Below are 27,224 nucleotides of genomic sequence, written 5' to 3' on the forward strand. Positions count from 1 at the left end.
CTGTGTCTTTTGGTGGGAGCATTTAATTCATTTATATTTAAGGTAATTATCGATATGTATGTTCCTATTCCCATAATACTTAATTGTTTTGGGTTTGTTATTGTAGGTCTTTTCCTTCTCTTGTGTTTCTTGCCTAGAGAAGTTGCTTTAGCATTTGTTGTAAAGCTGGTTTGGTGGTGCTGAACTCTTTTAGCTTTTGCTTGTCTGTAAAGGTTTTAATTTCTTCATCAAATCTGATTGAGAACCTTGCTGGGTAGAGTAATCTTGGTTGTAGGTTTTTCTTCTTCATCACTTTAAATATGTCCTGCCACTCCCTTCTGGCTTGCAGAGTTTCTGCTGAAAGATCATCTGTTAACCTTATGGGGATTCCCTTGTGTATTATTTGTTCTTTTTCCCTTGCTGCTTTTAATATGTTTTCTTTGTATTTAATTTTTGATAGTTTGATTAATATGTGTCTTGGCATGTTTCTCCTTGGATTTATCCTGTATGGGACTCTCTGTGCTTCCTGAACTTGATTAACTATTTCCTTTCCCATATTAGGGAAGTTTTCAACTATAATCTCTTCAAATATTTTCTCAGTCCCTTTCTTTTTCTCTTCTTCTTCTGGGACTCCTATAATTTGAATGTTGGTGTGTTTAATGTTGTCTCAGAGGTCTCTGACACTGTCCTCAGTTCTTTTCATTCTTTTTTCTTTATTCTGCTCTGCAGTAGTTATTTCCACTGTTTTATCTTCCAGGTCACTTACCCATTCTCCTGCCTCAGTTATTCTGCTATTGATCCCTTCTATAGTATTTTTAATTTCATTTATTGTGTTGTTCATCATTGCTTGTTTCCTCTTTTGTTCTTCTAGGTCCTTGTTAAATGTTTCCTGCATTTTCTGTACTCTATTTCCAAGATTTTGGATCATCTTTACTATCATTATTCTGAATTATTTTTCAGGTAGACTGCCTATTTCCTCTTCATTTGTTAGGTCTGGTGGGTTTTTATCTTGCTCCTTCATCTGCTGTGTGTTTTTCTGTCTTCTCATTCTGCTTATCTTACTGTGTTTGGGGTCTCCTTTTTGCAGGCTGCAGGTTCGTAGTTCCCGTTGATTTTGGTGTCTGTCCCCAGTGGCTAAAGTGGGTTCAGTGGGTTGTGTAGGCTTCCTGGTGGAGGGGACTAGTGCCTGTGTTCTGGTGGATGAGGCTGGATCTTGTCTTTCTGGCGGGCAAGTCCACGTCTGGTGGTGTGTTTTGGGGTGTCTGTGGTCTTATTATGATTTTAGGCAGCCTCTCTGCTAATGGGTGGGGTTGTGTTCCTGTCTTGCTAGTTGTTTGGCATAGGGTGTCCAGCACTGTAGCTTGCTGGTTGTTGAGTGAAGCTGGGTGCTGGTGTTGAGTTGGAGATCTCTGGGAGATTTTTGCCGTTTGGGAAAAAAAATCTGGGAGATTTTTGCCGTTTGGGAACAAAAATCTGGGAGATTTTTGCCCAGCTCCCAGTGGAGCTGGGAGGTCTCTTGTGGACCAGTGTCCTGAAGTTGGCTCTCCCACCTCAGAGGCACAGCACTGACTCCTGGCTGGAGCACCACGAGCCTTTCAGCCACATGGCTCAGGATAAAAGGGAGAAAAAGTTGAAAGAAAGAAAGAGTGAGAGGGGGAGGGGGAGGGGGAGAGGGAGAGAAAGAAAGAAAGGGGATAAAATAAAATAAAGTACGATAAAATAAAATAAAGTTACTAAAATAAAAATAAATTATTAAGAAAAAAAGTTTTTAAGTAAAAAAACAAAAAGAAACAGACGGACAGAACCCTAGGACAAATGGTGAAGGCAAAGCTATACAGACAAAATCTTACATAGAAGCATACACATACCCACTCACAAAAGGAGAAAAAGGGGAAAAAATAATATATCTTGCTCTCAAAGTTCACCTCCTCAGTTTGGGATGATTCGTTGTCTATTCATGTATTCCACAGATGCAGGGTACAGCAAGTTGATTGTGGAGCTTTAATCCGCTGCTTCTGAGGCTGCTGGGAGAGATTTCCCTTTCTCTTCTTTGTTCTCACAGCTCCCGGGGCTCAGCTTCGGATTTGGCCCCGCCTGTGCGTGTAGATCGCCTGAGGGCGTCTGTTCTTTGCTCAGACAGGACGGGGTTAAAGGAGCCGCTGGTTCGGGGGCTCTGGTTCCCTCAGGCCGGGGGGAGGGAGGGGTACGGATGCGGGGCGAGCCTGCGGCGGCAGAGGCCGCCGTGACGTTGCACCAGCTGAGGCCCGACGTGCGTTCTCCCGGGGAAGTTGTCCCTGGATCACGGAACCCTGGTGGGCTGCACAGGGTCCCGGCGGGGGAGGTGTGGAGAGTGACCTGTGCTCTCACACAGGCTTCTTGGTGGCGGCAGCAGCAGCCTTAGCGTCTCATGCCCGTCTCTGGGGTCCCCACTTTTAGCTGCGGCTCGTGCCCACCTCTGGAGCTCCTTTAAGCAGCGCCCCTTATCCCCTCTCCTTGCTCACCAGGAAACAAAGAGGGAAGAAAAAGTCCCTTGCCTCTTCCGCAGGTCCAGACTTTTCCCTGGACTCCCTCCCAGCTAGCCGTAGTGCACTAACCCCTTCAGGCTGTGTACACGCAGCCAGTCCTCTCCCTGCCCTCCGACCAAAGTCCGAAGTCCAAGCCTCAGCTCCCAGCCCCCGCCCGCCCCAGCGTGTGAGCAGAAAAGCCTCTGGGGCTGGTGAGTGCCGGTCTGCACGGATCCTCTGTGCGGGAATCTCTCCGCTTTGCCCTCCACACCCCTGTTGCTGTGCCCTCGTCTGTGGCTCCGAAGCTCCCCCCCTCTCCCCCCCACCCCAGTCTCTGACCACGAATGGGCTTCCTAGTGTGGAAACCTTTCCTCCTTCACGGCTCCCTCCCACTGGTGCAGGTCCCGTCCCTATTCTTTTGTCTGTTTATTCTTGTTTCTTTTGCCCGACCCAGGTACGTGGGGGGTTTCTTGCCTTTTGGGAGGTCTGAGGTCTTCTGCCAGCGTTCAGTAGGTGTTCTATAGGAGCAGTTCCACGTGTAGATGTATTTCTGATGTATCTGTGGGGAGGAAGGTGATCTCTGCGTCTTACTCTTCCGCCATCTTCCTCCCAATCTAGGCATTTGTTTTAAAAAGAACTGTGATAGTTATTTTATTTTTAAACAAATAATGTTACCTCATTTTAACACTACAATTTTCTTTCTTTTTTTCTTCTTCCATTTTTAAAGTCTTTATTTAATTCGTTACAGTATTGCTTCTGTTTTATGTTTTGGTTTTTTGGTGGCGAGTCATGTGGGATCCTAGCTCCCCGATCAGGGATCCAACCCACATCCCCTAACACTATAATTTTCTATATGCTCTTTTCTCATGTCATTTCACTCCTGTGGACTATTATGGAAGGGCTAAGAGATTAAAGTACTGATGTCGATATATTATTTCTAAATCATTTTAGAAAAACTATTAATTATATCACTTAATTGACTCCTCTTAATTCATGACAGTTTTAGGACTTTGTGTCTTGAAATTATTATATTCACATTCCTTTATCATGTTTTTTAGAAAATTATTATAAAATGTGATTCTTCCAAGTGCTTAAGTTTATGCTTTTATATTAAAAACCTGTTTTTTAAATTTCTCCTCCCAACCCTTTTCTCCAATTAGGCTTCAATGTTAGCTGCAGAAAATGACCCATATGGGCCTTTGCCACCAGGCTGGGGTAAGCTAATATGTTGTTGGTAAAAATACCTGAAATGTATATATAGCAAATAGTTATTAAATGCTATGCTCACTCTGTTTTTAGAAAAAAGAGTGGATTCAACAGACAGAGTTTACTTTGTGAATCATAACACAAAAACAACCCAGTGGGAGGATCCCAGAACTCAAGGGTATGTATATACTGCAGCCTTACTTAAGTGATCTTACACATGTCTGAAGATGAAATCAAGTAAACCTTGATTCAGACATTTTTAGCACCTAGAAAATGATCACCTTGTGACTGTAACTTTATCTTTTAGACTACAGAATGAAGAACCCCTGCCAGAAGGCTGGGAAATTAGGTATACCCGGGAAGGCGTTAGGTACTTTGTTGATCATAACACAAGAACAACAACATTCAAAGATCCTCGCAATGGGAAGTCATCTGTGTAAGTGAAGTTCTTAAATGCTGTTTAATGAGGATATAAAGTTTCATTTCTAATTTAGCGTCAAGTTTAGCAACAAATTTTACTTTGTGTATTAAGAAAATCTACACAAGTAATACCCTAGTATACCTGCCTTTGCCCTACTTTATTACAGAATGGATTTGTGGCACATAATTCCTTAATAAGAACAATAGCAAATATTTAGTGATTACTAATTGCCAAGGATTCTTTTAAGCACTTTATATAAATTAGCTTTTTATCTTCCAAAAATTCCTTGAGGTAGATACTATTATTTTCCAAGTGTAGAAACAGGCTTAGGGAGCATAACTAACTTTTGCAAAATCATAACGGCAAGTAATGGAAGTGGTTTCAGACCAAGGCAGTCTGTCCGCAGAGTGTGCTCTTAAGAGATGCAACGTCAGAGAATGAGACATTCAACAAAATTGAATTTTCCAGGTAAAAAATAGCTTAATTATTTGAAAGATCTCTCCTTCATCCTTACTCTTAGGTGTGATATCTTTGCATCACTAAGAAAATAGAAGCAGCCATAAAGTTTTTTACAAATTCCTACCATTACATCTATCTGCCTACCAGTATCTGTCTTCCCTCTTCGTTCTAAAGATGAACTGTCATTGTTCCTATCAAAGGCCAGTCCCTCTGGTGGCACACTAGATCTTCCCCCTCTTTTCCAATTAACTGCTCCATGAGTGATCATATTTCTGTCTTCCATCTTTCTCTGATGAATTATTCTCATCATCTGTTAATTCTCTTAGATTGAAAATGAACAAGTAGAAAGCCATAACTCGTCAACTTATAAATCCATTCAGTGAAAATTCATTTTTATTGCCACCCTTTACAAGAAAACTAACTGAATGAGTTGTCTCTATATTGCTGTTTCTAATTTCTCTCTCAGACTGACAACAAGGAAGTTTCACTGACCCTGACCTTACTAAGGGTACCAGTGACCTCCACATAGTTGAGGGGTTGTTTTGCAGTTCTGTTTTGACACAATAAGGAGGATTTGACAAAAATTTCTCTCTCCTGGCAAAAGTATCAATAGTACAGGGACTCAACTTTCATGATTTCCTTCTGCCTTTTTGGTCTTACTTCTTCGTCTGTTTTTTGGGGTCCTCCTTTTCTCTTTAGCCTGTTAACATTGAAGTACCCAGAGCTCTGTCCTTAGATCTCTTTCCTTTTTTGTCCGTGCTCATTCTCTTGGTGAATCTTATCCAGTGTCATGCTTTTAAAAAGATTTCTATATGCTGATGACTCACAAATGTTATCTCTAGCTTTTCATTTTTCACTTGAAATTTGGTTTCATATATTCAGCTGCTTACTTGATAACTCTGTTCATAACTTTTTCCTGATAACTGCCGTCAATCAGGCTTGTTCTGCCTGGGCTATTTCCATCTCAGTTGAAGGCAACTCTTAGGTGTGCTTGAGTCAGAAATCTTGGAATTATCCTCGACTGCTCTTTCTCTCTTACCTCACATACAGTCCATCAAGAATTCTAGTTACCACACCTTCAGAAGGTATCCAGGACCAGCTGTGTCTCGCCACATCCACTGCCACCACTTTGGTCCAAGCTACCACGCTCTCTCACTTGGAGTGGTGCCTCTTAAGTATTGCTCTGCTTTCTACCCACACCTCATGTAATACTATTCTCCATAAAGCAGCAAGACTTTTTAATTTTTTTCTTTTAATTTAAGTAAAAAGTTAATCCTTTGCAGAAAACCCTTCAGTGGTTTCCATCTCAATCAGAGTGAAAAGCAAAGTACTTACAGTGGCCTCCAAGCCCTTATGGCATCTGACCCCTATTACCTCTTCAACCTCATCTCTGATATTTCTTCTCATTCACTCTGCTTCAGCTTCCCTGGCCACTTAGCTGTACCTCAGACATCTGAGGCTTCCACATCTCGGCTTTCATTTCCTCTGCTTGGTATGCTCTTTCCCTCAATATTATCTATATGGCTTATGCCCACCATGTTTTTGCTCAAATACTGCTTTATCTGTGAACACTACTCTGTTTACCCTTTTCACAATTTAAAAATTCTTCCCTACTTCACTCCTTGTCCTTTTTTTTTTTTGCGGTACGCGGGCCTCTCACTGCCGCGGCCTCTCCCGCCGCGGAGCACAGGCTCCGGTCACGCAGGCTCAGCAGCCATGGCTCACGGGCCCAGCCGCTCCGTGGCAGGTGGGATCTTCCCGGACCGGAGCACGAACCCGTATCCCCTGCATCGGCAGGCGGACTCTCAACCACTGTGCCACCAGGGAAGCCCCACTGCTTGTCCTTTTTACACTGCCTTTTCTTCCTTCTTGAGGAGCGGGAGTAGTGAGATATTTATCCCCTTCTAACACTGAATGTATATTGATAGTATACTTATTCATTCTATTTCTTGTCTATCTTCTTCACTAGTACATAGGCTGCACAAAACAGGTATTTTAGTCTGTTTTATTAACCAATAATACTCTCACTATCTAGAATAGTGCCAGATACATACTGTGCATTCTGTAAATATTTGTTGAATGAATTCACTTGAACCTGACAACAAAAGAGAACATTTTCCATCCATTCCAAAATGTTCCCTAAGACTCTGAAAGTTCTTTATGCTTCTCTCTTTTGACTAGTCTCAATGTGACTAGAACCTATCCCTACATGCCACCCACCCTGCTTCTTCCCTCGCTGACTAGCTGAACTGGGTGACTGGATATCACTTCTTCCTAGGAACTCAATTTTGCTTTGCTTACTCTCTCCAGCAATATTTGTTTCGATTTCAGATTAGTTTTAAGATGTGGTAGAATTTCCTTTCGTGTCTCTTCTATCTAGAGCCTTTCTCCTCCTTGGATTTAAGGGTTGTCAAGAAGCTTTTTTTGAAATAGTCAGGGGGGCTTCCCTGGTGGCGCAGTGGTTGAGAGTCCGTCTGCCGATTCACGGGACATGGGTTCGTGCCCCGGTCCAGGAAGATCCCACATGCCGCGGAGCGGCTAGGTCCATGAGCCATGGCCACGGGGCCTGTGCTCCGCAACGGGAGAGGCAACAGCAGTGAGAGGCCCACGTACCACAAAAAAAAAAAAATAGTAGTAGACTTTAGTATTTTATTTAACTAACTTCTTTTTTTTTTTTTTTTAATAACATAGCTTTTTATTTTTGCAATCTAATATATGGTTGAAATCTAAAATGTGGTTGAAACCATGACCTCCCAAAAAGTGTAGAAAAAGCAACATATACCATCCACAGACAATTCCTGTTGCCAGTCCTGGTGTTACAACAAAATTCAATTTTATATTTTTATATTGTAGGTATCATGCCTGTTGGTTTTTTCCTCCCCCGCAATCTACATTCCTGCAAATCCTAATGTCAGTTTATTTTTGTTTTCTAATAAAAATCTCAATATGTTAGTGAGAATTAACCCTTTTTTTTTAGTCCAAGGCTTTTATTGAGCACATTATTATAATTTTTTAATCATTAAAGATCTAAAACCTATAATATGAGTAAGACTTTAGGAATTTATATTTCAAGTTTTTCCACCTACTTACATGTCCAACAATAAAGAATTGGTCCAATAAGAATTACCCCTTTGAAACATTTTTTTCCCCTACAGTACTCTGTTAGGACTGCTGGATTATTTGAAAATCTGTCAGGTTTTTTTTAATATCCTTTTAAAATTTTTTTAAATTTTATTTTATTTTGCAATATATTTGATTTACAATGTTGTGTTAGTTTCAGGTGTACAGCAAAGTGATTTAGTTATACATATATATGTATGTATTCTTTTTCAGATTCTTTTCCGATATAGGTTATTACAGAGTATTGAGTAGAGTTCCCTGTGCTGTACCCTTGTTGATTATCTATTTTATTTTTTTATATTTTTTTGCCAGGCAAAAGTATTTTTGTGTGGATTTACATTTTCCCCCCCAATGGAAAGGTAGCTTTAATGTGCTAAAAGGATTCTTTTGACCTCTAGCTAAATTTGGGATGTTACAGAAGATCCCTGAAACATCTCAAAGAGAGAGATTAAACTAATTAGATTTATTTGGTATGTTGAATTACATGGGAAGCATTGTCAAATGAGTGATGATAAACTTTCTTAGGTTATATGGGTAAATGTTATTAATATAAATGTTCTAGAAATTATATGCAGTTCCTAAAATTGGATATGTCCTGGTATAATGTTATGTCATAACTTTAGTTATTATCTTAAGATGTTATATGTTGCATAAATAACCAAATTTCTTGGTCAATTGCATTGTAATCAGGTCTTTAACCATGCCATTTTAAGTCTTTGACATTTATATTACTCTGATGCTTTTACAAAAATGAAGATCTTCAAGAAGGTTCATAGAAAGGACTTTTTTACAAATACAGGTTTCTGATAACTTTTAAATCATACCACCAAACTGGGTAAGAAATTACAGAACTCTAATGGAAAACCTGATGGCTTCATAAACTGCTAACAAGAGATCAGGATCAATAAGAATTAATTACATGGGACTGAATGAACTGATGAGTACAATTGATGTTTTTTGACTTTTGTCTGAAACAGTAGTGGCTTTTAATATTTTTTTCCAAATATGAGGAAACCTTTCCTGTTAAGCTAACTATGACTATGTATCATATACATAAATATTTAAATTCTATCACATATTATCACTGTTTTATACATTTTTTATTTATTTTGAGTTACCAACATATTTAATTTTGTTGCTGCTTCTCCACTCTGTTATCTGGGATTGTACCCCTTCTTCTTAAAAAATACTTTTTACTATTATCCTTCAGTTTGTTATGCTAATGACAAATCTGTTTTTGATTTTCTATAAATGTTTTCATTTTTTTTCCAAAAGATGCTTTTGCTTGCATACAATTCTTAGGTTTGCTGTTACATCCTTTTGGCACATTAACTAACTTTCTTTACAAAAGATCCATCCATACACATAATCTCCCTCTTTGTGTATGTTGTGTGTCCTCATTGCTCAAGTCTCTGTTGGCCCACTAAATATATCTTTACTTCTCTCCCAACAAGTAACCTTCCTATGGTCATTTGTAGGACCCTGGTACACTCCAATTTCATGCTAAATGTTAAATATCTAGCTTTATTATGAATTAACATATGGTTTGTTTTTGTTTTTCTTTAGAACTAAAGGTGGTCCACAGATTGCTTATGAACGCAGCTTTAGGTGGAAACTTGCTCACTTCCGTTATTTGTGCCAGGTACTACGGTGGTAAATAAATCTTCTGTTCATAATCATTTAGTTTTATCTTTACCCAATACATGTCCTATAACTTACATGATATTACGATGTTATTTTTTGTTTTTAGTCTAATGCACTACCCAGTCATGTAAAGATCAATGTGTCCCGGCAGACATTGTTCGAAGATTCCTTTCAACAGGTAAGAAAGATGTTATCAGAATAAAATTGTACAGTCAGCCCTCTGTATCGGCAGGTACAGCATCCATGGATTCAGCCAACAGTGGATAGAAAATATTCCAGGGTGGCTTGGAAGGGGGACTCCAGAAAGTTTCGAAAGGCAAAATTTGAACTTTCTGCAGCCAGCAAATTCAAGCATACCTTGCTTTATTGTGCTTTAGTTTATTTCGCTTTGCAGGTACTGTGTTTTTTTACAGATTGAAGGTTTATGACAGCCTTGTGTTGAGCAGGTCTCTTGGCACCATTTTTCCAACAGCATTTGCTCACTTGGTGTCTCTGTGTCACATTTTCATAATTTCTTGAAATATTCCAAACTTTTTCATTACTATTAATTTGTTTTGGTGGTCTGTGATCAGTGATCTTTGATTTACTATTGCCAAAAGATTATGACTTGCTCAGATGATAGCATTTTTTTAACAATAAAGAATTTTTGAAGTAAGGTATGTACGTTGTCTTTTTAGACAAAATGCTATTGCACAGTTAATAGACTGTAATACAGTGTAAACATGACTTTTATATGCACTGGGAAACCAACAAATTCGTGTAGATTGAGTTATTTTGATATTCTCTTTATTGTAGTGGTCTAGAACCAAACCTGTAATATCTCCAAGGCATGCCTGTGTTCATGTAGTGTTTATATTGTATTAGGTATTATAAGTAATTTAGAGACGATTTAAAATATATGGGAAGATATGCATAGGTTGGGCATCCTTAGATTTTGGTACCTGTGGGGGTGTCCTGGAACCAATGTACCTCGGATACTGAGAGAGACTGTACAACTTGAGTCACTGTATTCTGTATATCTAAAGGGAGTTAGGGCCTAGAAATGTTAAACCATTCAGAACACAGCTGTAACAATGACTACCACTTACTGAGTGTCCATTACAATAATAGTCATAATAAACCCCATCGTGTATTGAGTGACTGCCATATGCTTAGCACTGGCACCTTAGAGTTATCATTTCATTTACTTCATCCTCACAACGTCCCTTTGAGATGGCTCCTGTTGTTATCTCCATTTTGCAGACACAGTACCTAGGCTGAGAGACAAAATCATCCTGCCGTGAATTAGATTACTAAAAGAAAGCTTAAAGAGCTTCTGGAACAAGTTGACACATTTTGACACTTATTTACTTTTCTAAGACTTTATTAACTCAAACAAAAAAGACATGATAATGCTACTAAACAATTTAAAATTAGATTGGTATAGGTACTGTATTCCATTTAAATGTTCCTCTAATAATCCTAGTGTTAATTCTTACCTCCTCTCGGTTTCTGTTTAAGCGTCATGATCTCAGACCTTGTTGGAGCACTCCATTTAAGATGATGAACTAAAATTCCCTTTGTGTACAGGTACATAGGGACTTTTATGTATACAAGCCAAAATGGAATAACAACTCTCTCAAGTCAGTGATGTTCAAACCTTAGCTTCGTTTTAATAACTGTTGGAGTTTGGACAAGATACTAATATAGCTGTTTATTATCAAAACTTCTTTTGGTTTGAGTTGATAAATTCTTAGCTAGGCCCAAGCTCTGTGTGAACTTTGTTTTAGTAAGTAAGTGCACATCTAAATTCATGGTAGATTTTACTTTGCTTTGTCCCCTGGCCTGGGGAGAATCGTGCTGTGCAAGACTGAGCCAATGACTTCCAGTGAAGTGGAGGCCTGCACAGGTGAGCTGTGCCCCAACCCAGACCAGTCTTGGCTTTGGGAAGTAATTCATTTTTATCCAGAATTAAAGCCTATTTACTAGTAACTTTAGTATAAGCCTTTAAGGATTATAAAAATTTGGTATAGATACTATTTTAAGATATACTTTTTTATGCTTAAATTTATAATCTTATAAATAATTCTTCACAATAGCTGAGTTCCTTTCCTACTGAGAAATGGAATGTGTGGTATAAGCAGGACCTCTAATAACTTTTGCTTCTCAGTAAGTGTTGCTAGCCAAAAAAACTTCCAAGTCACCTTTTACAAGATTCTGGTAAAATTTGGAGAGTGACAGAGGAGGGAATATCTTCTAACCTTAAAAACTTTTCTGTGTCAAACTGTTCCTCTCTGCTACTAACCCAAAGTAGGACTACCATTTAATACCAGAAGAGGGGAAAGAGATTTATGAAAGTGTATCAGAGAAAGCTTAGAGGAGTAAGATACATCTTTGCTAGTTTGTGGAACAAACCAGTTATCTCTTGAGTTAAAAGCATTGTTGTATAAGGTAAGGAAATGTGTAATTTTTGAAAATACAGATGAAATTAAAATTGTTTTGGAGGAAACTTGTGTTATACGTGAGTGATTAAATATCCTTGTTTTTGTTTTTAATTAGATTATGGCATTAAAACCCTATGACTTGAGGAGGCGATTATATGTAATATTTAGAGGAGAAGAAGGACTTGATTATGGTGGTCTAGCAAGGTAAAATAAAAACCATATCTGCTTTGAAATAAGTGTATCTCCATTGTATGCAGTCGGTATATTCTTAAAATGATACATTTTTTCAACAGCAATCCAAAATTATTTTTAAAAACAAAAATTGAAATATTCACATAAGTCTAGCAGTAACCATTATTATTATTATGTTGGTTATCCAGTACATTTTCTCTGCCTATTAGGTTGACCCTTGAAAACATGGGAGTTAGGGATGCTGACCCCTACATTGTCAAAAATCTGCATACTGCTGTCTCTGCTTCAGAAACAAAGGAGTATAGGATTAATAGATACAAACTACTATACATAAAATAGATAAGCAACAAGGATTTACTGTATAGCACAGGAAATTATATTCAGTATCTTGTACAAACCTGTAATGGAATATAGTCTGAAAAAAATATAACTGAATCACTTTGCTGTACACCTTAAACTAACACAATATTGTAAATCAACTATATTTCAATTAAAAACAAAACAAAACAAAGGAATTGATAAGGGACTCACCCAAGGGCAGGAAGCTGAAGCAGTTTGGATAGAATCTGGACTCGAACCCTAGTTCTTTTGATTCCACACACTGTTATCTCTAATTGAACACAGACATTTCCCCACACTTAAAGATTTGTAAAATGAAAATACAGGTACCATGTTTATTGAAAACAATCCACATAAAAGGGGACCTGCAAAGTTCAAAAGCATGTTTTTCAAGGGTCAACTGTATATAAGTTTGAATATATGTGTGATATCGTACATACTTGCTGTTTTTTAAAACAGAATTGATCATACAATATGCACAATATAGCAGCCTGATTTTGTTATTTTTTTATATCATGGACATCTTTCCGTATCATATATAGAGCTAATACTAATGGTTGCACAATACTCCATTGTCTGGAGATAGCATAATTAATGGATCAGCATCCATAAGGTTGTTTCTTATTCTTTGCTATTGTATCAGTTTATGCTGGTTTTATGTTTGTGTTTTTAATCCAGTCTGAGTCCTTTTGAGAATAAAGTTTTCCACATTCACTAAGTATATTGTTAACAGGCACTTGTGAAGCAATAAGAATGGGCAATCCTTTTTATTTAATTTTTTCCCCTCAATTGCTTTGCCCAAACCTAATTTGACAGCAATTTATTTTTTAGTGAAACACTTTCATTAAATATTTCCAAAGAATTAAACTTGCTTTTCATAGAAACAACTCTCTTTTTGAACTCATATTTCACAGGTGTACAGAATTACATAATCACAATTTTAGCACAGCTGGCTTTTAAAAAGAGTTGTGGGACTAGGTACAACTGGTGGAGGTATATATGTGGGATTATCAGAGCTGGTTGTATTAACATATTTTCTCATCTAAAACATTATTAAGTTTTTTCTGAAAAGAAACTACCTGTCACAATGGAGATTCATATCACATCTATTGGGATTTGTCTCAATTTCAGAAATGTTCAGACATTAAAAAGAAAGGTACATCTTAGAAATGAAATACGGTATTATTTTTACAGTGTCTGACTTTATAACAGTCACATCCTTATCTGAACCCTTTTTTACCTTAACTGTTTGGGTTTTATTTTATATTTTGATGGTTTTAATGCATATAATGTATGTAGTCAGTTACTCCACACCGTGATTTTATTTCCAAATTCTTTATTTTGATTCATGTATTGGTTTTGGTTTAGTCAGGAGTTCACAAGGGTGACATATTCCTGTAGTTTTGCATGCTTGAGAACGTGTTTTCTGTTGCTTTTGTATTTAAACAACAACTTCACTAGATATAAGTTTCTCACACAACACTAGTTCCTCCAGTACTCTGTAGACATTGTTTTCCTGTCTTCTAGTATTGAATGTAAGCACTGTGAAGTGGGAGGCCAGCACCTTGTAGGAAGCTTTTTCCTCTGGGTGCCCACATAGGCCTTTTCTTTGAAGTTCATTAATTTCATTGTTGATTGTTTTATATCTTTTTTTAGAAACATATTAAGATCTTTCTTAATTTAAGGGACATTTTCTTCTATTATGTCTTTGAATATTTTTTCTGTTCCATTTGTTCCATTTTTCTTCAGGAACATCAATCATGGGTATGTGGAATCTCCTTTGTCAGTCTTATATGTCTGTCATCTTTTCTCTGATCATTTTTATCTTTGTGCTTTTTCATTTTGTTTTGATTTTTCTGAAGCCTATCCTCATGTCACTGTTTGCAGTACTGCCCTACATTTTGCTGCTTCTAATGTGATTTTTCATTGTTAGTGGTTTTAGTGTTTTCTTCTCTAGGCTCTGCTAGTTCATTTGTCGTCTAATAATTTTTTCAACCTCTTGTAACTCTTTAGTTCATTTGAGAGTGTGTGGAAGAATATGTTGGAAGGGAACTCTTTGCCTCTTGCTAGTTAGAATTTTTCTTTCTTTTTTCTTACCATTAGAGTATAGGTTAGATGCCATGTGGTAGTCATTCTTTTTTTGAATTTACTCAGTTTTCTCTGGACTGTTGTTTGCTAAAAGTGATCTGCAACAACTGGGAATTTTATTTCTAGTTTTTGTGTCTAAACACATTCTCACTAGATCTGTTCAGTCCTCTTCCCTGGGTACATGTCTTACTTCTGCCTCATTACAGTGCGAAGTCGACTTGCTTCAGCTACTTATGTTGGGACTGGATTTCATTTTATAAATTGGTGTTTATCATTTTTCAGTTGATTTAGACTCCCTTCTCTACCCTTCAGTAAGTCTCCAAGATTGTGTTTTAAAAGTTTTGGAAAAACATTTGTAAACAGGCTGCCGGGCCAGATCTAACCTGCACAGTGATGCCTCCCCATTGTGATTTTAAATTTTTTTACGTTACTTAACGACATTAAAGGAAATCACTAGATTATGCCTGTGAATCAAGATTTCTGGCTTATCTTTAAAATCACTTACCCAACTTCTCACATGGCATCAGTTGACTGAATCAGAGTAGCTTCTTCCCCTATAGGGTAGCATACACTCTTTTTCACTTCCTGCCCACCACTGCCAAGTTGTCTAATGACTATGATTATATGCCTGGAAGTAATTCTTCCTTAAGACTGATGATAACTTTTATCAGGGATACAATGAGGAATAGGGGGTTGTGGCTAAGTAGAGAATGTCAGGCCATGCAGAGAAGGAAACCCCTTGTACTCACTTACTGATACCTGTAGACATTTGAGTTTGGAACCCTGCATTAGAAGAAATTGCTGTTGAAGAGAGTCTTTGCAAATTGAGTTTATTTTGTAATATAAATTATTAATCTTTTATCTAGTTGGGTTTTGTATATTGGACTTTTTAAAATGAGGCAAACTAGGTGGTAATAAGTTAGAGAATGCCTATCACATTTAAAGATTTCATCTTTTAAAATTTTAGTTCCTTTTTTAATGCATTGGCAAGAAAAAATGTAAACTGTTCCATAGCAGCAGTGCTCTGTCTCTCAGTATCACCAGCAAATATTTATTAAAACCTATTGCATATAGGTTGTAGGATGCCTATGAGAGTTAAAGATATAAAAAATATATAGAGGTGTGGCTTTCGTTTTTGAGGAGCTTACAGTCTGGTGGATGTAGTGGTCAAGTGGACCAGTCAAGTGCAGAAAAATGACTACTGTTGTGAGGTTGTTACCACAAAGTAAAGTATTCAGTGACTGAGACACTGAATACACTGAAAATTGCTTCAAAAAATTGCTAAAGTGGAATTGATCTAAGCTGGACTTGAAAGAGAAAGTGGGATCCCCATAGGCTAAGTTGACGTGGAGGATTCATACACAAACAAAAATATGGCATAGGAAGAAGCACGCTATATGTCAGAAACACCAAGTTTATAGTTTGGCAACTCAGGAACTGGCGGGTAACTTGGAATGGAGGGCTACATTGCGGAGAAACTTAAATGGAGGGCTAAGGAATTGGACAGCAGAGTTGTTAAAGGCTGTTGAGCAGAGGTATGATGTATGGATGGATGTATTTAAGATCTGTTTTTAAATTCATACGTATGGGTGCTAAAAATAATGTTGACTTATTTTCTTGTAGAGAATGGTTTTTCTTGCTTTCACATGAAGTTTTGAACCCCATGTATTGCTTGTTTGAGTATGCTGGCAAGAACAACTACTGTCTGCAGATAAATCCAGCATCAACCATTAATCCAGACCATCTTTCATACTTCTGTTTCATTGGTCGCTTTATTGCTATGGTGAGTCCTGACTTTCCATTACCTATTTATTTATTTAAACTTTGCTTATTTCAAAAGTATTTTAGAGAGGACTTTATAAAAAATTATACACATTATCCTTGATTATGTGTGTTCACAAATTTTCTTACCAAGGAAGTTTGCCCAGAGAGTATCAATATATAGTTTATTTTTGAGTACCTGTGTGAAATCAAGATTATGAATATGAAGATTATTGATATAGCCACTTGGTCTTTAAAAGTCCTTTCACTTAAGCCTAATTATAGTATGACCGCTTTTCTATAACAGGAAAATCTGAGTTGTATAATAATTGAACTCGATTAATGTTTTTGGAATTTTCAGAGCTTTGCAGAAGGTCTTGTGGGACTATGGCCTTCCTGAGAAGTGTTTGTATTTATTTATTTGCACTTTATTGTCTGTTCATTCACTTAGCAAATATTTATTGAGTGCCTACTACTATGTGGTATCATAGTATGAGAGGGATGAAACCATGAAAAAAAGACACAGTCCCTGTTCTCAGGGATCTAAATTCTGTTAGAGGGAGGCAAAGAATAAATAAGTAGGTACTGAAGGAAAGGCAGTGTTGCTCTTTTATTTAATATGATTAGAGGAGGCCTCTGATGGGTAACACATGAACAGAAATAAGAAGAAAGTAAGGGGTTGAATCATGCAAATATTTTGGAGAACAATATTCTAGGCATAGGGAACAGCAAGAAAAATGGGTCTTAGATGGAAGTACATTTTTGAATGAAACATGTCATGGCTGGAGCAGAGTATCTGAGAGAGAATGTGGTAGGAGATGAGGTTGAGAGGTAGTGTGTGGAATCTTTGGGAAATTCCCTTAAGCATTTTGAGCAGGGAGTGACATAGTCTAAGTAACATAATGTGACTTAGGTTTTATTAAGCTGACTTTCCTGCTGTGTAGAAAGAGACTGTAGTTGAGGGCAGAGGAATGCAAGAGGAGGAGCAGGAAGACCACTTGCAGCAACCCAGGTGAGCGGCAGTAATGGCTTGGACTTGAATGGTGTAGCAGTGGAGGTAGTGAGGCGTGCTTTGGATTCTGAATATATTCTGCAGGTAGAGCCAACAGGGTCTCCTGACCATTTAGATGCAGGGTGTGAGGGAGAGTCAAGTATGGCACCAAGCTGTCTGGTTGCAGTTGCCGTTTCCCAGGACAGCAGGGTTGTGGCCAGAGGAAATGTGGGGGGTGGAGGGAGTCCAGAATTGGAATTCGGTTTGTTTAAGATGCCTGCAGACACTCAAGTGGAGATGTAGAATAGGTAGTTGGATATACAAGGCTGGCCGTGAGGGGCTATCAAGGTAAGGCGTGTGACCATTTAAAGAGTAAGTGTGGACAGAGAAGACGTTTAAGGACACGTAAACTGGGGAGATAAGAAGGAACCGGCAAAAGAGCTGAGGCAGAGGAGGAGATAGGAGAGTCAAATAAGAACGGTTTCCAGAAGACAGAGGAAGAAGGAAGTGTGTTTCCAGAAGGAAGAAGTGGTCAACTGTGTCCGATGCTGGTAGGCTGAGCAAGTTGAGGTCTGAGAAGTAACTCTTTGACTTGGCCAGGTGAATGATACTCAGGGGCAGTGGAGAGGAACGATTGGAGGGAGTGAAAGGAAGAGAGAATGCAAGGAGAAGTGGAGACAACAAATATAAGCAGATCTTTTTAAAGAAGCTTGCTATAAAGGACTATAGAGAAGTTGGGCAGTAACCAGAAGTACGTAAGGAACCAAGAATAGGAGGAGGATGAAACATCTTCTCTGTTGATGATAAGAGAAGAAAGAATTTGAGGATGTCAGCGAGATAGGGAATATGGGAGCAATGACCTTGAATAGGAGAGCAAGGAGATCTGTTTAGTTGCACAGAGAAGCAATAGAGAGCTTCTCTGTAATAAGAGTACATAGATTCAGACGCTATCAGTGAGCAGATGTGGTGGAACACACAAAAGTTCTCTTACAAGGGCTCTGTTTCCTCAGTGAAATAGAAAGCACGATCATTAGCTCAGAGTGAGGAGGTACTTGAGGAATGAAGTAGTCATCTGGGAGAGTGGGAGACTGTGAATGCAGTGGGCTCCCACCTGAGGGCGTTGGTCATGAACCAGTCAGCATGGTTGCATATACACTTCTGGCATGTTCCACTGCCCAGGCATAGGCGTGGAGTGGGTGGACAGTTGTATTTAGCTAGGCTTTGGATTTTGCCAGAAATACAAAGGTATTGATGTATTTTTATACCAGGGAGACAGGATTTGAAGGTACAAGGGAGGAATTTTGATGATTGAAGGTGGACTCTAAACTGAGTAAGGGGAGAGAGAACTTCACAAGGGGGCTGAGAGAGAGAGTGATAAGGTAACAGGTTCCCTGATTTGTTTAGATCCCAGTGGAGTCAAATGTTGCTGGTGTTATTACTAAGAGCAGTGAGCTGGAAAATCAGGTGTTTGGAACTGAGTTTATGCAGGATTGCAGCTAGCGCTAATCACAGTGTCTAGGGTATGGTGTTGAGAATGTTTAGCTAAGTGAGACACTAAGATCATGGAAAGGACTATAACTCCAGGGTAGTAAAAGAATCATCAGTGTAGATGTTGAAATCTTCAGAATGATGGTGGTCATGTCAAAAAACACAGCATTGAAGGAGTAAAGGGGAGAAACCCGGAGACCTAAGGATGACTGCGGCAAGGAGGTTGGGGGTGGTGAGCCACGAAGGCAGTGGGGTGGCATGGGCTTGAAATTGAAAGCTGGGGCAGGTTAGGGAGGTGACATTAGTAATGAGAAGCAACACACACCCCACTCCTAGGCCTGGTGACTTGAGGGAGGATAGGAGAGAAACAGCCATCCCTCTGAGAAGATTTGAAAGGAAGCAGGGTCCTCAGAAAAATGCCAGATTTGTGTTAACAAGATGCTAAAGGATCTTCAAAGAATGAGTGGAGGATGTGGGGGATTTTGCTAATATGATGGATCATGAGCTTCAGAGGGCAAAACACAGTAGGTGGTTTTGAGAGTTTGGGGAGATGAGAGACATGGAATCAGATATCAAAGTGGATGGGCAGATCGTGGTGAGAGTCAAGGTACTGCAGGTCTGGGACTTCCTGCGTTGATCTTGTGAATAGGAGTGAAGGCACCACGGGGTTAGTCTTGAAGATCTCTTAGGCAACTGTGAGATAAGAAAGCGCGGGTGGGGTCTTTCCAGGTGCATGCACGGTGGCCCTGAGATGCCTTCATTTCTCCATCCAGTGGGGTTAATGTAATTCGTGAAACATATTAGAAAGAGTGGGGGTTTGATAAAGCTCCATTATCATCCTCTTTTACAGTTTTTGATAGGACATGGTAAGCTAAGTGTTTGACCTCAGTTAAAGAGATGCTGTTTTAACTCTGTAAATTTGTTTTTCATACTTAGCATTTTATATAATATTTTAGTTTTCATGATTTATGCTGATTACTTATTACTTTTTTTGCCTGTAAAGCCTCATGATTTCTCTGTTATCATTGTGCTCTGAATAAGAAAATTGTTACTCTGTAATTTTTTTAAATAACATTTTTTATTTTTCTTGGCAGGCACTTTTTCATGGAAAGTTCATTGATACTGGTTTCTCTTTACCCTTCTACAAGCGTATGCTAAGTAAAAAACTGACTATTAAGGATTTGGAATCTATTGATACTGAATTTTATAACTCCCTTATCTGGATAAGGTTTGAAGATTTATCTTTCAATAAGGTATTTTATTGAAATCAGTTTTACATATTTTGTTAATTAGTGGTTGTATATATTTATATCACCCAGAGACAACAACATTGAAGAATGTGGCTTAGAAATGTACTTTTCTGTTGACATGGAGATTTTGGGAAAAGTTACTTCACATGACCTGAAGTTGGGAGGTTCCAATATCCTGGTGACGGAGGAGAATAAAGATGAATATATTGGGTAAGGTGATTACCTGATTGACCTTAATTTCTATAAGTACTAGAGCATGTTAGAACTATCTATACCCTTACCTTTATCTCTTCTTTGTGCCTCTGGGAAGATGTTCCACATTCATTCCCTCTTTCACTTATCCTTTTTAATCATTTTTCTCTCTACTCAGTCTTCCTCTCAATTTATAAACATGCTCTGACACCACTCAAAAATCAAATGTAGTAAAAAAAAAACAACAAAAAACCCAGTTCCCTTGCCTCTGACATACGTTTAAGTTCTTCTCAACAGTACCAGTGTTCTTGAAATAAGAGTATGTATGATGACCTTCACTTTCCCACTGCCACCTGCTGTATGCATCCTACCTTTGTCCCGATCAAAAATCAGAGAACATTGGCAGCCTCTTCATTTCTAGATGAGGAGACAGAGGTGCTCTGTTCGATAGTAGCAAAACCAAGCCTGGAGCCACGCCTGCCTAAGCACTCTAATGCTCATTTCCTATTCCATCTCACTTTCCCTTTTTAACTGACTCTTAAGAGTGCTCACCACAACTTCTGTTGTGAAATTGTGTTCTCTTGAATTCTATACGATTCATACAGCATACTGATTTTCTTCACTTTCTTTTTTAATGATGGTTAAGAAGTACTCTGTGTTTTTAGCCTTTTACCTCACATACAAATTACCTATTTTTAAATACCATCTTTATTTTCAGTTTAATGACAGAGTGGCGTTTTTCTCGAGGAGTACAAGAACAGACCAAAGCTTTCCTGGATGGTTTTAATGAGGTTGTTCCCCTTCAGTGGCTGCAGTACTTTGATGAAAAAGAATTGGAGGTTAGGATCTTTTATTATGCTATTATAGGGAATGTTAATGGGAGGAGGGACTGTTGTTACACACTTTTACAAAAGAATGTCCACAAGTTTTAAAATCATGTGGCACAATCTTCAATCCTCTCTCATTCATCCAAATGTTCAGGGGGTACTAAAATCCCAGCGTTGGGTAAAGGTCTTAAGTTCTCCAAAATGTGCTGATGTCATGAGCACAGAATCATCAATCAGTGCCAACTGTTAGGGCTCCTAAAGAGTGAGTGCAACCTTATTAATAATTTGGGGAACTCCTGGTTTAGTAGTGAGTTACCCCAAAGATTAGATTTCTAAGTCATGAGTTCTTAGTGGTCTTAACTGTACTTCAGAATTGTTAGAAGTACAATGTATCAGAAATGCTTTTTTTCTTTCTTTTCTTTTCTTTCCTTTTTTTTTTTGTTTTGGTGATAAAATACACATAACATAAAATTTACCATCTTGAACGTTTTTAAGTGTACAGTAATGTTACATATATTCACAGTATTGTGCAGCCAATCTCCAGAACTTTTTCATTTTGCAAATCTGAAACTCTATACCTATTAAAACAACTCCCCATTTCCTCTTCCTCCCTAGCCCCAGGCAACTACCATTTTACTTTCTGTTTCTGAGTTTGACTAACTCTCATTACCTCATATAAGTGAAATCATACAGTATTTGTCTTATTGTGGCAGGCTTATTTCAGTTACCATAATGTCCTCATGGTTCATCCATATGGTAGCATATGTAAGAATTTCTGTCGTTTTTAAGACTAATATTCTGTTGTATGTATATACCACATTTTGTTTATCCATTCATCAGTCAATGGATCTTTGGGTTGCTTCCACCTTTTGGCTATCGTGAATAATGCTGCTATGAACATGGGTGTACAAATATCACTTTGAGACCCTGCTTTCAGTTTTTTTGGATATATACCCAGGAGTGGGATTGCTGGATCATATGGTAATTCTCTAGTTAACTTTTTGAGGAACTGCCACACTGTTTTCCATAGCGGCAGCACCATTTTACATTCCCACCAAAAGTATGTGAGGCTTCCAACTTTTCCACATCTTTGCCTATACTTGTTATTTTCTGTTTTTGTTTTTAATAATAGCCATTCTAATGGATGTGAGGTGATAGCTCACTGTGGTTTTGATTTGCATTTCCCTAATGATTAGTTATTGTGAATTCTCCAAGTCTTCTCCACATTAGATTAGAACACAGGCAGGGCGTTAGGAAGGTGCTTGCATTTCCCCCCACCTTCTTTGGGGGGCAGCCATCTTTGGTCCTCTATTAAGAAACTTGGTTTGTTCGTGTAATCAAATGTGCATATGAAAAATTAGCATTTTAAATTTTATACAGTAATATCCCTATGTAGGAATTAGCCTTCTAGAAACTCTGACATGGCAAGTATATGAAAATCAGGACTCTGAGCCTGAATTACATGTAGACTCTGTAAACCTGGTTAACATCTCTTAATAGCTTGCTTACACAAATTAGCAGAAATGCATTAGTAGAATGGAAGATACTTTTTAGAGTAGTATTAATCATATTTTAAGTCACCGACTTCATTAAGAATCTGAAGAAAATTTTAAAACTTTGTATACTCAGAATGCATATACCTAAAATATTCCATACCCCCGATTAAGAACTCCTGCTTTAGAGGCCCACTCAGTGAAGGAGGGACGTTATGGCAAGAGCCTGACATTAGAGCTGAGATGAAACTGAAACAGTAAATCGACAAGGATATTAATAGGTGCATACTTTATATCACCCTTGGCAGCATTTACAGTCTTTACATAGAGGCTTGTGAAATAGTTTGGCCATAAGATAATTTCCTTACACAGAGAAGGAGACTAAAGCCCTTATTGATTACTGATTTACCTTTAGCTCATAGTACAGAGCTGTGAGAAGATGGACATTCGTGTTGTTTTGTTTTGCTTTGCCTTGACTTTTCTCCTCTTGTTCTTTCTTTCACTCCCATTCATTGTCTCTCTTAACCATGAATAATACCACAATAAGGGATATTCACACCATTATCCAAAATAATGGTTATTCATAATCATGCCATGCCCCTTTTTATAGGTTAAAATCTGTTTTAACTTTAAGAAGATAAAACAGTCATTCTTTGTAAAAAAAAAACTCTCATCACACTAGGAATAGAAGGCAACTTCCTCAGTTTGATAAAGGGCATCAACAAAAAAGATAAACCCTAACATCATTCTTAACGGTGATACCTTGAATATTTCTCATTGAGATTGGGAACAAGGCAAAGTTGTGCACTCTCACCACTTTTGTTCTACATTGTACCAGATTCCTGAGCCAATGCAGTAAGGCAAAAGTAGAAGCAAAAAGATTGAAAAGAAGTAAAACTGCCTTTATTCACAGATGATAACATGATTGTCGACTTAGAAAAATCCTAAGGGACCTACCAAAAAACTACTAGAAATAATAGTGAATTTAGTAAGACTGTAGGGTACAAGGTCAGTGATTTTAAAAATCAATTGTATGTCTTCTATATGCTAGCAGGAAACATTTAGAAATTGAAATTTCAAAGTTTCATTTACTAAAGCATAAAAAAAAATGAGCAAATTTAGCCAAAGGCCTGTAGGAACTCTACACTAAAAACTTAAAACATTGCTCAGAAAAATTAAAGAAGATTTTAGTAAGTGGAGAGATATACCATGTTATGTATTGGAAGACTCAATATTGTAAATATGTCAATTTTCTCTAAATTGAGCTGTATATTCAACACAATCCCAGTCAATATCCCAGCAGAATTTTCTATAGAAACTGACAGGCTAGTTCTAAAATTACAAGGAAATGCAAAGGGTCTAGATTAACCAAAACAATTTTGAAAAAGGACAAGCTTGTAGGATGTTAACTACCAGATTTCAAGACTTATTATAAAGCCATAGTAATTAAGATAGTGTGGTATTTGTGCAAGGATAGACAAAGAGATCAGTGGAACACTTAGAGAGTCCAGAAGTAGACCCATATGTATATTGTCGATTGGCTTTCATCAGAAGCAATATAGTTTGATGGAAAAAGGGGAAGTCTTTTAAACAAGTGATGCTGGATCAACTTGATATTCATATGGAAGAAAATTAATCTTAACCCCTACTTCAGCTCATAAGCAAAGATTAATTTAAAATAAATCATAAACATAAATATGAAAGCGAAAAAGAAAACATAGAAAAATCTTAGTGTGGACAGAAGTGTCTTAGGAAGAACAGTAAAGCAGTAGACCACACACACCCACAAAGGACGTTGGACTTCATCAAAACTAAAAACTTCCTTTCAAAAGATGCTGTTAAGTAAATGAAAAGGCAACCTACACACTGAGAGAAACTCTTGAGACAAAGGTCTTGTATCCAGAATATATTAAAAACTTGTAACTCAGTAAAAAGACAATTTTTTAAAAGTAAGTAAAGACTCACTCTACAAAAAGAAGCTATGTACTTTTTTTTCTTTTTTAAATAAATTTATTTTATTTATTTTTGGCTGTGTTGGGTCTTCGTTGCTGCGTGCGGGCTTTCTCTAGTTGCGGCGAGCAGGGGCTACTCTTCGTTGCGGTGCGCAGGCTTCTTATTGCAGTGGTTTCTCTTGTTGTGGAGCACGGGCTCTAGGCGCGCAGGCTTCAGTAGTTGTGGCTCGCAGGCTCTAGAGTGCAGGCTCAGTAGCTGTGGTGCATGGGTTTAGTTGCTCCGTGGCACATGGGATCTTCTCAGACCAGAGCTTGAACCCATGTCCCTTGCATTGGCAGGCGGATTCTTAACCACTGCACCACCAGGGAAGCCCAAGAAGCTATACTGATGGCACGTAAACATTCGATGCTCAGTAGTCATTGGGGAATTGCAAATTCAAACTAAATGAATTACCACTTTGGGATACTGTTGGTAGTTTCGTACAGTGTTAAATATACATCAGCCTTATGCCCTAGCAGTTCCACTAGTAGGTGTTTATTCATGTGGAAATGAAGTATATTTTCACACAAAGACTTTTCCATAAGTGTTTGTCACAACTTTATTCATCAAAATCAAAAATTTGAAGTAACCTAAATGTCCATCAACAAGGGAAAGGATAAATAAATTGTTGTATATTTATATAATGAAATACCACTCAGCAATATGAAAGAAGTACTGGTACCCACAACAACGTGGATGAATCTCATAAACATTGTGCTAAGCGGGAAAAGAAAACAGAAAAGAGAGGGGATATGTGTAGTATTGTCTCATATTCTCAAAAATCTAGTCTATGGTGAAATCGTTGATCACCTAGAGCCAAAGATAAGGATGGTGGTTTTAACTGCAACAAGGGACACGATGGAAATATTCTACCTATTGATTATGGTAGTGGTTACACCGGTGTATACATCTGTCAAAGCATCTAACTCTGTACTTAAAATATGCACATTTTATTGTATGTAAATTATAGATCATAGTTAACTTATGAGAAATAAAGTATTATACTTTTTTATCTTATTATGCCAAAAATAGTTTTCATCCCATATATAATAAACTGGAGTTAATTTGAAAATGTCACGTATGTAGAATATTTTATTCCCAAAGCCTGGATAGATGAATAACAAGAGGTTAGTATATTTTTAATTTTAAATAGATAAGGTAGCATAGATTTAAAAAAAAGAAGAACTAGAAATTTATTTGTAATTTGTGTGTCTAATTTGGGATATATTTATAGTAAAAGAGATTGTTCTGGCACACAGCTGATGTTTTTCTTGATGAATAGTTACTTTAAATGTTTTCAGTTTAAGTTCAGTAAACATGGGTAAGATAAAGTGCCATAGAATTCTGCATGTTAAATTGCCACAGATTTTGTTGGATTTGCTTACTGTGACCTTTATTTGATGTACACATAGCTGTTTACATAATTATGCATGTGCATAGCTGGGCATTAGCAGATTTCAGTCATATGGTTACTCTCTTCACTAAATCTTTACTGTGACCTGATACTGTGCTCCTTTCCCAGGTCATGTTGTGTGGCATGCAGGAGGTTGACTTAGCAGATTGGCAGAGAAACACGGTGTATCGACATTATACCAGAAACAGCAAGCAGATCATCTGGTTTTGGCAGGTATTTGCTTTTATCTTTTTGAATCAAAGTACTCAAAGAAAATGTTTTCTAATGAAATGGGGGTTTGAAAACAGTTCACTTTTAAAGTTGAGACTGCTTTTAGACATGGTATTTAGTCTTTGAATTTTAAGTCGGAAGTGCATAGTGTGAATACTTGTTAAAGGATTTTCCATTGCTTTTTTCCTAAATGAAAGAATAAATGACTATCTTCTTTAAATAATAGCTTAATGGTAATAGTTGTAGGTATAACATTTTTTTCTAGTAGTATGAAAGTATTCTGTAAATTCCACTTAATTCTAGAAGTAAATGAGGAAGTATGTTTTTAATGAGAAAGTCAATGCAGATACTTAATTCCTCTAAAGGTGATAATATGCCAGGGAGTTAGAACAATCTAGAGGATAATGTCCAGGAATGACTTTTCTTTCCTCTCTCTCCTTTCTCTCTCTCTCTCTCTCTCTCACACACACACTCTTTCTCTCTCTTTCCCTCTCCTTTCTTTTGTTTGTGTTTGTGTGTTGTTTGAAATTTAAAATCTCTAGGCCAGGGATATTATCCACATAAATTTACTAATTGAGACTCATTTGAGCAGCTTAGTAACTGAACATCTGGTGTACTTGTGCTTAACTGTTTCACTTTCAGGTGAAAAGCCTGGGTTTTTCTGTTACTATAGAAAGATTTTCCAAAGGTTGCATCTTTTCATAAGGATATGTCATATGTTTATTGCTCCATACTTTAAAGAAGTGTGGACACTTCTAGAAATTTATCCTATGGATACACTTCACATATGCAAAATGGCTCATACCAGAGTATTTATTGCTACATTATTGGTACACTAGTGAAGACTTGAGACACCTAAATGTCCGTCAGGGGGAACTGAGTAAATAAATTGTGATATATCCATTATGTAATTCTGTACCTTGTCATCATTCTTTTTCTTAATGCAAATTAACAAAAATATTGGAGGATAATATTTTTCAATACAATATTAAGGGAAAAAAGGTGTGTATATTATTTGGTTAAAAGGAAAATATGTATTCTGTATAGACAGAGTGTCTGCTAGTGTATGAATACAGCATCTGTAAAGGTAGAGGGCACGCGAGCAGCAGTTGCAGAGAGCTGACATTGAGGCAGAGGTGCATGTGTGGGCTGCTCTTCCTGCTGTGCCTTTCTACTGCCTTTGAGTTCCACACTATGTGCATGTATTATCTATTGTAAAAAAAAATAAAGA

The 27,224-nt window shown here is 37.6% G+C and overlaps 1 protein-coding gene across 1 annotated transcript in view; it reads left to right on the plus strand.

The window, feature by feature from the left end:
- WWP1 (WW domain containing E3 ubiquitin protein ligase 1) overlaps positions 1-27,224 on the plus strand; it is a 119,256-nt gene that overhangs the window by 77,829 nt on the left and 14,203 nt on the right. The window contains exons 12-22 of the mRNA XM_082858556.1: positions 3,644-3,698; positions 3,783-3,867; positions 3,997-4,125; positions 9,256-9,331; positions 9,440-9,511; positions 11,872-11,960; positions 15,999-16,158; positions 19,710-19,843; positions 19,935-20,075; positions 20,776-20,896; positions 25,892-25,996. Coding sequence (XP_082714682.1) covers positions 3,644-3,698; positions 3,783-3,867; positions 3,997-4,125; positions 9,256-9,331; positions 9,440-9,511; positions 11,872-11,960; positions 15,999-16,158; positions 19,710-19,843; positions 19,935-20,075; positions 20,776-20,896; positions 25,892-25,996 — 1,167 coding nt within the window. The remainder of the gene's footprint in view (positions 1-3,643; positions 3,699-3,782; positions 3,868-3,996; positions 4,126-9,255; positions 9,332-9,439; positions 9,512-11,871; positions 11,961-15,998; positions 16,159-19,709; positions 19,844-19,934; positions 20,076-20,775; positions 20,897-25,891; positions 25,997-27,224) is intronic.

Source organism: Leucopleurus acutus, assembly GCF_964270905.1.
Source record: "Leucopleurus acutus genome assembly, chromosome: 17".
Classification (NCBI taxonomy): Eukaryota; Metazoa; Chordata; class Mammalia; order Artiodactyla; family Delphinidae; genus Leucopleurus; species Leucopleurus acutus.